This window comes from Channa argus, chromosome 18 (assembly GCF_033026475.1).
Source record: "Channa argus isolate prfri chromosome 18, Channa argus male v1.0, whole genome shotgun sequence".
In the NCBI taxonomy this organism is placed as follows: Eukaryota; Metazoa; Chordata; class Actinopteri; order Anabantiformes; family Channidae; genus Channa; species Channa argus.
Genome location: NC_090214.1, coordinates 12,151,649 through 12,162,500, shown reverse-complemented (window position 1 = coordinate 12,162,500; position 10,852 = coordinate 12,151,649). Strand labels below are relative to the sequence as shown.

The window sequence follows — 10,852 nt, the reverse complement described above, 5'->3', positions numbered from 1 at the left end:
ATGTAAAGCAAGCAGATAAATTTTTTTTCCTGAGTGACGTCAAAGCTCTGTTATTGAGAGTGAAGATAATAACGATGTAGTTTTACCTTTCATACGATAAATAAGTGTCCCATAGGCGCTATCCATCTGGTAGGCTAATATGAAGCCAAAAGGGACAATGGGAGCCAACAGGACCGGTTTCTTTCTTTTGAGTGCACTAAAGAAAATTACAGAGATTTTTCACTGTCAACTTATGACAAAACTGTACCATAAATACACAGTGTTTATCACAACAACACAATCTGAGAGTACAGAATAAATTATGCAAAATAATAAGTGACTCAGTCTCATGATTACCCTTGCTATAGCACCACCTATAGGTGATTTGTTAAAGGGCTGCAACAGTTAAATTGATGTGACTTACTGTGTTTGACACTCTCAAAACATCATACACAGTGCTGCACCAGCAAAGGCCACTAGACCACGAAGTGTGATTCATTTTATCTGTGAAAACTCAGTTCACTGACGATCACACTTTTCAACTGTTGTATTCAGGTCAATTTATGTCATTCTCTGCATGTGTGTTAGAAACACGTCATACTTGAGTGAATCTTAAACATACTGAGCTGACCTCTGTACAATACTCACCCTACAGTGAGTCCCACTGTGGCCAGTGTAAAAAAAGTACCAAAGTATTTCAGGACCTCTCTGGACCAGGCGATCTGCATAGCCATCTGTCTCTCCCTCATCTGACTCTGCATCAGGATCTGACGCTCCAGCTTCACACAGTAGACACGACAAAGAAGACATCATTAGGCACAAAAGACCACTGAAGCCCAGGGTGGACACGGCCAGGTGCCGTTCACCGCACGACTTCATATCACGAACATTTTCATGATCAGAAAAATACACAGTTTAAAGAATAGAAATTAAACAAATTAATTTAAATACCATATATACTGGATGAAAGCGAAACACTGACTACAGCATACTCATTACATATTGTCTCACACTGAGTGTTAGCAGGTGTATTTTTCACTGAAAAATGTTCTGCTACTTAATGACCCTGGTTGCAATATGTTATAAGTCAAATTTAACAGATAGATATATATTTTTTTGTGTGTACCAAGGTGTATAAAATGATACTATTATCTAATTGGCAATACAGTGCATTTCTTTTTCTTAGGAGGGTTTGTAAAACATGTGTAGTGCATTAATCTACAGGAAAATCTACCCGAAAAATATTAAACATCTGCTTACATGCAACTAAATGTTACATGTAATAATGTGGCTGGAGAGACAGACAGACAGACAATCAGACAGGCGGACAGACAGACAGGCTGACAGACAGAAGCAGAAGGACAAAGAAAGGGTCAAAGGAACGAGAGACAGCCGGTTTCAGTGACACTGTATGAACCTCAGTCAGATGAGTCTCATCTGCTCCTTCCTGTTTTGCATACACTTATATCTACATGCATGTATAAATTTGAGTGTGCGAGCACGCACGCACACACTAACTTGTCTTTAGAAAAACTGCTACTGAGCCAAACCAGTGACATTCCTATTCAAAAAAGCCTTTATTCTCAAAAAGTGAATATGTCAAAGATGAGCTTTTATTTCTAATTAACATGAAGGTGACACCAACTGCCTGATGATGATGATGTGAATGACGTAGATTATAACATGTCAGAGAAACAATATTCTGCTTTCTGCACATATTCATTTAAACATTAAGTGAAAGTGGAAAGAATCTTAAACAGGATAGGCACCGTAAAACAGACCGTAATAGAGATGCAATATTTCTGAGGTCATATAGAATAGAATTATCTGGCGCACTTATACAATCAAAGAACACCGCAAACAGATTTTTACTTTTTTCATTTATCTTATGTTGTCACTTAAGTTTATTCATTTGTGTATTTATAACTACACAGACCTATGTATTTATACATACACAGAAACTGGTTTTACCTACAGATCAGATGTGGCTGGAGAGACAGACAGACAGACAGACAAACAGGCTGACAAACAGAAGAAAGAGTCAAAGGAACGAGAGACAGCCGGTTTCAGTGACATTGTATGAACCTCAGTCAGATGAGTCTAATCTATCTAATCTAATCTATCTAATCAAATATTTGATGTAATTGTGGAAATTAATACCTCCACTCTGTCACCAATTGTACCATGAGGTTTTGCATGCTACATTTTTGCACATCAGTGTGCAAATCTATTAACAACAGTAATAACAGCAGTAATCTCACTTATGTTGGTTGTTACTACATGATCCAGCTTGTTCTCCTGTTGCGACCAAGTAAAGAATATAAAGTGGTTAGGTCTGACTAATATGCATGGCTACTAGTAAATGTCAGTAAAGAGGAAGGAAAGGCCTCAAATTAAGAAAACTCAGGAGGGTTAAGCTGTAATCACCGGTCTGAGACGTCACTGGCAGGTACAAGTACAGTACAACGCACTTGTGTTAATGAAGTGCAATCAACCCGTAAATCTAATCTAATATAGTTTTTAAGTACATTGTCAAGACTGATTGTTGAGGGTTCAATCAACATTTGAGAACATTAAAGGCTCAAAACACCACCAAACATTCAGCATATCTACAGCAGTTGCAGTTGCTGTGGATATGATGATTTTGGTCCATATATATTATTATCAAAATAATTATTTATCAGAACAGCATTGCTCATTGTCTTCAAGTGAGAGAAATGTCACGATTCTCTGAGAGTCTGGGCATCGGTGGATTGAAATGGGATGCTGGATGCTGCACCTGTCTTTGTCTGCTAGCCCACTTCTTTGCAAACTAAAGTGCTGAGATTGTCACATGTCTTTCAGAAACAGAAAGTGTTTTTATTTATTTAGCTTATCTGATGAATGAGCCTCGATTGAGCTCTCGTCATATAATTGAGCTATTCTCTTTATGCGAAGTAAAAGAAAAATCAAGGCTTAACTAATTTCCTTTATTTCAAGTGTCTTGAAATTTAAACTGAAATTTCAAACTAAATGTTAAATTGTTTAAATTAAAAGAAATCATATACATGAGCAGAGTTTCCTCTACTTATATTATTTAACAGTTTACATAATTTTCATATAGGTGGCAAAAAATTTTAAAGAATTGAAAACTGCATAATTACATGAATGATCAATTAAGTTCTTTGTCTTAGAAGAGTTAAATTGGATTTTACTTGTGGTTGGGGAAAACAGCCTGACGATGTCCCCATGGGCTGTGGGAATCTGATCAACATTTTCACACATAATTTAAGGGCAGAAAAGGAAAACCATTAATTAATAAAGTAATTGTCTGTTTAATCAATTTTGAAAATAGTATTAGTTACAGTACTAAATTTTACAAAGTACAATTAAAACACACAGACATAAAACATTAAAGTAATTCATAGAAATCATCCAGTTGAGTTTAGGAACACAGATATGAATTACTGTGTACTGTGAGTTTTCTCTGTACATTTTGATGGTTATGTTTATCAGGAAACGTAATAGCATTTTGAATTTATTGCTCTGCTGTCCCCAAGCCACCTACAACTATTGCACAATCCAGGAAGGAGGAAGCTTCACAAGGGTGAGTGTTTCAAACTAATGAAACGGACCTTTAGTGGAATAATAATTAACAATACTGGAATCATTTGAAAAGGTTTTTAGTGGACAATAATTAACTTACAAATGCCTTATTTAAAAAATAAGACAAACCAAATGCAGTAGGTGTCGTTAGGAGTTAAGAATTCAAATATATGTAGTTAGACCGCTCTCCTAGGAAAGATAAAGAAAACTACCCATCCAGCCACAAAGCCACAGGAGCTCTCGGGAGTGAGATATGTGTGAGGGTTTCGGGTGACATGATAATAGAGACGTCACCCCTGGTGAAGTTATCCTTTCTCTCATCTGGGTCACGAAACAGGAAGTTACTTATTGTCTGAATTTAATAGACTATCTGGAAACTACCTAGTTCCTGTCAATTAATTTTTTTTTTATTGTGAGTCACCGGCATGGAAGTTTATTTACAGAGATTAGTAGTAAAAGAGAGATGTAAACTGTCTTCATGGGGAAAATACAATCAGGTAACAAATAATGAAATGAATGGATGGGATGAACTCTGTCTATCCAGCAAGAAGAAAGCTGTCGTTGTTCGGGTAACATAGTTTTCTTTTGTGACAGGAGTCGGAGATTAAGGGAATATAACAAGATGTAAAGTGAAACTGACTAAATATAATAATTGAAAGCTATACTGGAAAATGTGCCATTTGTGATTCACCATCTAAGGCAGTACGCACAACTTCCAAAAAACAGAAAAAGAAATTTCCAAAATGTCACAAAATGATGACAGCTTTTTTTGCACTACCAAAAATCACACCTTAAACCAGCCCAGATTTACCACACAAAGGCATCAGTCAGAGTGACTTGTGTTTGCTTGTTTGCTTTTACCTTTTGATGTATTAATTATCAATACAAATGATGCACATTAGGCAGTAACCAAACCTAAACTCATGGCCAGCTTGGAAAATGGTTGACAGTGATGTTAAAGATGCTGGAGCAAGCCTAAAAGCTCACTTTAGATGTTTTGGAGACCATTAACTTATATATAAGATGAATTTGAAATTGTTAAAATCCAGCACTCATTTGTGAATCTCACTTGATTTGAAACCACATATCTGTTTCTAAAGGATACAGTGTTAGATTTCACCCTCCACAAATTTTGCATCTTTAGCACAATTGCAGCTGGAGTGTGAGAATCCTTCTGTGCATTTAATACAACTTTAATAAACAATAAACACCTATAATAAACTTAGCCAGCAGAAACTCTCCACCATCTGGAAACTCAGAGTCCCCTCTGTTGGATCCAACCTAGAGCTCCCCTTGTATAAAGGCAGCTAATCCTCCTCTATTTCTCCATCTGCTACTTAAAGACATTTACAAAATCATCAAAACCCCAAAACACAGACACACAGCTACAAAACCCACTTCCGACCTCACAGATCTCAACACAAATGCTGGTAACATCAACGTCACTCAATAGTTGGTCACAATCACAGATCTTGGATATGTAAACAGAAAGGAAAATAAACCGTGCTCTGCCACAGAATTTGTGTGTGCTGTCAACAGTAGACTGAATATCATGTCCAGTGCTAAGGCAGATACAAGAGTTTACTGTTTGTCCTAGTGATACCAAAATATTACATTTACATTTGTTTACAAATATGTTTTTTAATTTTTTAACAGAGAAAGCCAATCTCTCAAATGTCAAACGTTGTCAAAACAAAAGCAGCCAGAGAAGAACACTATCTAGTTGAAATATTGAACAAATAGGAAAATGTTGTCATTAATTTAAAGATTTATCAGGAACTATATTATAAAAGAATAAATAAGAACCTAGAATACATAATGGAAATGTCAGTTTTAGACTATTTGACTGCGGGTTTATTAATGACGTTTGATGCAATAATGACTGTAAACATTCCCTTTATATTGAACTTTCTCCAAGGACTTTTTCTGTGTTACTGCTCTTAGTCATATTTTTGTATTGACTTTTTCATGGGTGTTGTATGACAAAATATGTTGCCTTTATCTATTTCTGCACAAAAAGTAGACGACATCATGTCTGTCATGGTTAACATCCAAAAAGATGAGCAGGGAGTCTGGGGGCAAGCTAAAGCAAGCAGTGAAGGTGCACACAATGACTGTGAGACAGTGACTGGAAAAAGCCGTGAAAAAAAAGTGAAAAAAGAAATGAGCCACAACACGTCTGCTCTGAAGGTGACAAAGTAAGAACAGAGCTGAAATGTAAGCGGGAAATTCACTGACATTTTATAAAAGCTGCAAGCATTCACATAGTGGGACGATACTTAGTAAACTTATACGAATGAATCATTCCAGTCTACATACTGAGAGGATTACAAATCTTTGTCCTCACCCTAATGTTTTGTAACCTAATCTGTGAAATTCACATTTGTAATTTGTAATATAATTTAAACTAGTTTAATTATATTCTTCTTCTCGTTGTATTATATGTCAACAGGTTTACCTAGTGCTATTTATGTACTTGCATATTACCTTACCTTTGTTTGTCATAACAATAATAATAGTATTTAAATGTGTTTAACAGTATTACGGTCATCACACATGTACACCCATCAGGCATAACATTATGACCACCTATTCTTATAATGCACTCCAGTACGACTCCACTACCAACTTTGACCTTAATAATAAACACATAATACAATTATCACCTTTCTGACAGTTTCAACCAAAAAAAAACAGAGAAATTATAAGCTTTTAAAAGTATAATTAATGGCGGAGTATATTAGATGTATTGGATTGCATTAAATTGCACAGGTGGACATAATGTTATACCTGATGGGTGTACTTTGTCTTTTACTGTATGCCTCTATGTTCTGTACAGTACAAGAAAACAAATGTGTTTTGTGTGACATAAAGTTTGAATTATCTATAGAATGCGATCAGTGGTAAAAAAAGAAGAAGCACAAATTCAGTTAAGTGAAAAATAACAACAACCCAACCAATATAAAATTTAAATATAAAATAAATGAAAACGTAATTTATGTCATACCAGAGCTGCCATTTATCTTTAAGAAATGCACTTAAATTTTAAGTAATGTTTAAGTTGGACCTGTAATTTAAACACAATTTTCAATGACTTTTACTTATGAGTCCAGAAGGCCAGAGCATGGCAAGGATCAATTAAATGTGACTGATATAAATGGAAAACACTAGAAAGCAATCATTTTTGACGTCTTAATGCAGGGGGGAAACAGCTGTGCTTCACAAAGATTCTAAAATTGCAGGGTTGAACCTCTCTTTTCAAATGCGATGTTGTAAAAATACTATTTTTATGTTGATGACAAAAAAAGAAGCAATAATATTTCCTGCTACAGGCAGTAACATAACATTGGAACCTTAACGACCCTTAAAATTTCTGTTTTTAAATTATAAGCCCATTCAAAAAAGTTGGCACAATGTATAAGACGTAAAGAAAACCAGAATAGAACATAAACAACATATCAGATTTTGAAACTTTCATGGATTTTTTCCATTTCATGGAAAATATTAGCATAAGCAAACCCTCTTCTTTAAACAACTGTCTGTAAATATCTTGGAAATGAGGAGACCAGCTGCTGGAGTTTTAGGAAAGGAATGTTGTCCTGTTCTTGTCTGATGCAGGATTCTAGCTGCTCAACAGTCCTGGGCCTTGTTGCTGGATTTTTTGTTTTCTGATGTGTCAAATGCTTTCTATTGGTGAAAGGTCTGGACTGCAGGCAGGTTAGTTCAGCACCCGGACTCTTCTCCTGCAAAGCCATGCTGTTGTCAGAGGTGCAGTATGTGGTTTAGTATTGTCTTGCTGAAATATGTAAGGCCTTCCCTGAAAGAAATGTTGTCTGGATGGGAGCATATGTTGCTCTAAAACCTCTATGTACTTTACAGCATTGATGGTGTCTTTCCAGATGTGTAAGCTGCCCACATCATAGTCACTAATGCACCCCCATACTATCAGAGATGCAGGCTTTTGAACTGTCCACTAATAACAAGCTGGATGGTCCCACTTCTCTTTAGTCCACAGCACACGACATCCATGCTTTCTGAAAAGAATTTCAAATTTTGATTCATCTGACCACAGAACAGTTTTCCATTTTGCCTCAGACCATTTTAAATTAGCTTTGGCCCAGAGAATACAGCAGTGTTTCTGGATCGTGTTCACATATGGCTTCTTCTTTGCATGATACAGCTTTAACTTACATTTGTGGATTGCACAGTGAACTGTGTTCACAGACAGTGATTTCTGGAAGTGATCCTGAGCCTATGCAGAGATGTCCAGTAGAAAATCCGGCCTGTTCCTAATGCAGTGCTGCTGGAGTGCCTGAAGGTCACTCACATCCAGTTTAGACCTTTGGCCTTGTACCTTGCTCACAGATTCCTCCTGATTCTCTGAAGCTTTTGATGATATAATATACCGTAGATGGTGGGATTTTCAAAGTCTTCTGGTAAATGGTAAATGGTAAATAGTCGCTTCTATAGCGCTTTTATCCAAAGCGCTTTACAACGTAGCTTCCCATTCACCCATTCACACACACACTCACACACCGATGGCAGTGGCTGCCATGCAAAGTGCTCACCTGACCCACCAGGAGCAACTTGGGGTTCAGTGTCTTGCCCAAGGACACTTCGACTTGTAGCCGGGAGCGGGGATTGAACCACTGATTGAACCACTGACCCTGTGGTCCATGGTCAACTGCCTTACCAACTGAGCTACAGCCACATTGTTCCACAATTTTTAGATGTAGTTTGTTGAATCTTGGTGAACCTCTGCCCATTCAGGAGGCTCTGCCTCTCTGAAATGCCATTTTTACACCAAGTCATGTTACTGACCTGTTGCCAGTTAACCTAATTAGTAATCAAACTCTCCTCCAATTAATTTTCTATTTGCAGCAATAACTTTTCCAACCTTTTATTCCTTCTGGTTTAACTTCGACACCTGTTGCTGACATCAAATTTAAAATGTTGTAATGTAATATTTTCCAAGAAATTGTAAAATATCTCAATTTCAACATCTGATATGTTGTTTACGTTCTATTGTGAATACAATATGGGTGATAAGATTTGCAAATCACTGCGTTATGTTTTTATTTTTTACATTCTGTTTTACAACTTTTTTGAATTGGGTTTGTAGATATCTGCAAAAAATTTTGTTCAGCTATGTATTCATCAGAATAAAAATATATTCCATTAATGTACAAGTGAACAAGTGATTCTCAATGTGAAAATGAGCCTGCCTGTATTGAGTTAAGTCAATGAAACAATGTGGATCACTACAGCAATGTTTAAACATTGTACTAATATTAACCTGTGAATCATTGTCATGACCTAAATGAGGGTATTTTAAAACTCAATTGCCTAGCCTTTGTCATCACTGAATAATATTAGTCATCATCTACCACATTTACAGCTAGGAGAGCAGGGAGAAATGTAGAGAGCAGACAACAGAATAAACCTTTTGGGCGTAAGTCGGATAATGTCATTGGTTTTATGACAGTCACAAATCCCACCTGCTGCTCAGCAGCTTGCAGGCATGAACAAATCACAACAAATTGGCCCAAAACATGTGAAGATGAAAAAAACACACACACACACACACACACACACAATTTCATTTTAAGATGAAAAACAAACAAAAAAATAATGAGCACAATATTAGCTGTGTTCTCAATATGGAAATGCTGAGATTCAAAGTAAAGCTTGTATCCCTGGTATTGACATTGTGTGACTCAAGAAAGGAAGACAAAAGGTTGATGAGATGGATACACAGGGCTAATTAAAGTTAAAGTTAATGTCCGGATGGGGAAAGTATGTTTGACTAAACCAAACTGCCAAAATGTCAGTCCATGTGGTTTATAGTCACTGTACAATTACCTGAATGTTGCAAAACTTCAAGTGTACTGTGTGGTGATTAGATTAAACCTTATTTTCTTAGTTATACACAACATTTAAGCACAGTATCAACTGAAATATAACTATTAAAACTACACTTACACTTAAGATAAGATACACCTAAGACAGGATCTCAAAATTTAGGTAAGAAAGCAGAATTCACCTCAAGCTCGTAAATGTGTTAGGAGATTATGAGCTTTAGCTGTGTGCTAATTTTACTTTTTTCCTAATAAATAAATACATGCCAACTGGCAGTGAGTGAACCTGGAACTCAAAAGAGCCTTGTGTGCAGCTTGGTGTATATGTTGCTTGACAGTAATAGTCATTTAGTTGTAGTCAGTAGTCATTTCACTTATAGAAATGAAGAACGGTCCTAACCTCGGCTCAGTGAGCTCACACATAAAATCTTCTCAACTACGTTTTACATTTTCACTCACCTGCAGGCGTGAATTGTGGAGCATGAATTCTTGCTGATTTTTTAAGTTTGCATCCATGGATTTCGACAGTAGAAACCCCATGGTGGCGCTGTACATAGAAAAAAAAAACTATTATGCAGCACTGAAGTCATAACTCATCATACCAAATGTACATGCACGTATACCCAATTCGTTTCATAAAACGGGTAAAGAAAGCTAAAGCTGAAAAACAACAGTAGTAACAACAGTGAAACAGTAGCTTCCTTAAAACTGTCAATATCTGTGGCTGCGCTTCATTTTACTTTTCATAACTAAATACATGCTCACACTATTTGACATACAACTTTCATCGACTTGACAAATGACTGTGGCTTTTGGCTAACGATAGGAGCTAATACTACTACATAAACGAGCTACAGCTCATATTAAGCTTCGGTTTAACATTGACTTGTAGCAACTTAAAATGAAAGCATTACATACCTAATATAAATTGAAGATTCTAAGCTAAATAGTTTAATAGCTAAACAGTAAATTCTGGTCCCAAGAACAGGACTAAGCAGGACTCAAGGGCATGTCTTTATCAAAACAAAGATGTACACACCGCCTCAAAACAGCTAACTTCCGTCTTTATGTCGGCTAATCTTGTACTGCACATCCGGTCCGGACTTTCACAATAAAACAAACACAAGAGCGAGGTTTACATTCAAAAAACTATTATAGGGATATTAGGATGATTGTTATCCCTAAAATAAGGCATTGCAATTTTATTATAATGCAACGCAGTGCACTTGTGACATTCCATTATGGACAGATCACATTCAAGTTTCAAATGAAGGGACAGGTCTATGAACATGCTGCTGTTTTTTAGTGAGTGGAAACCTGGGACAGAGCAACACAGCTTGCTTGCACACAGTGCTTGATAGGCTTCAGCCACTGCATAGGCTCATGTTCCCAGGCACTATGCAATAGTTGGAGAAATGGCTCCCTCTAAA

The 10,852-nt window shown here is 36.5% G+C and overlaps 1 protein-coding gene across 2 annotated transcripts in view; it reads right to left on the bottom strand.

Annotated features, from left to right (window-relative positions):
* The window catches only part of plgrkt (plasminogen receptor, C-terminal lysine transmembrane protein), an 11,100-nt gene extending 588 nt beyond the window's left edge, over positions 1 to 10,512 (bottom strand). The window contains exons 1-4 of one of the 2 annotated variants that reach the window (XM_067483290.1): positions 10,462 to 10,512; positions 9,882 to 9,969; positions 628 to 758; positions 87 to 196 (exon numbers count right to left, since the gene is read on the bottom strand). In XM_067483290.1, coding sequence (XP_067339391.1) covers positions 87 to 196; positions 628 to 758; positions 9,882 to 9,962 — 322 coding nt within the window. In that variant the 5' untranslated portion in view covers positions 9,963 to 9,969; positions 10,462 to 10,512. Of the gene's footprint in view, positions 1 to 86; positions 197 to 627; positions 759 to 9,881; positions 9,970 to 10,340 lie in introns of both variants that reach the window. The other variant, XM_067483289.1, reaches the window with a different exon arrangement.
* Between the last annotated feature and the right edge of the window lie 340 nt (positions 10,513 to 10,852).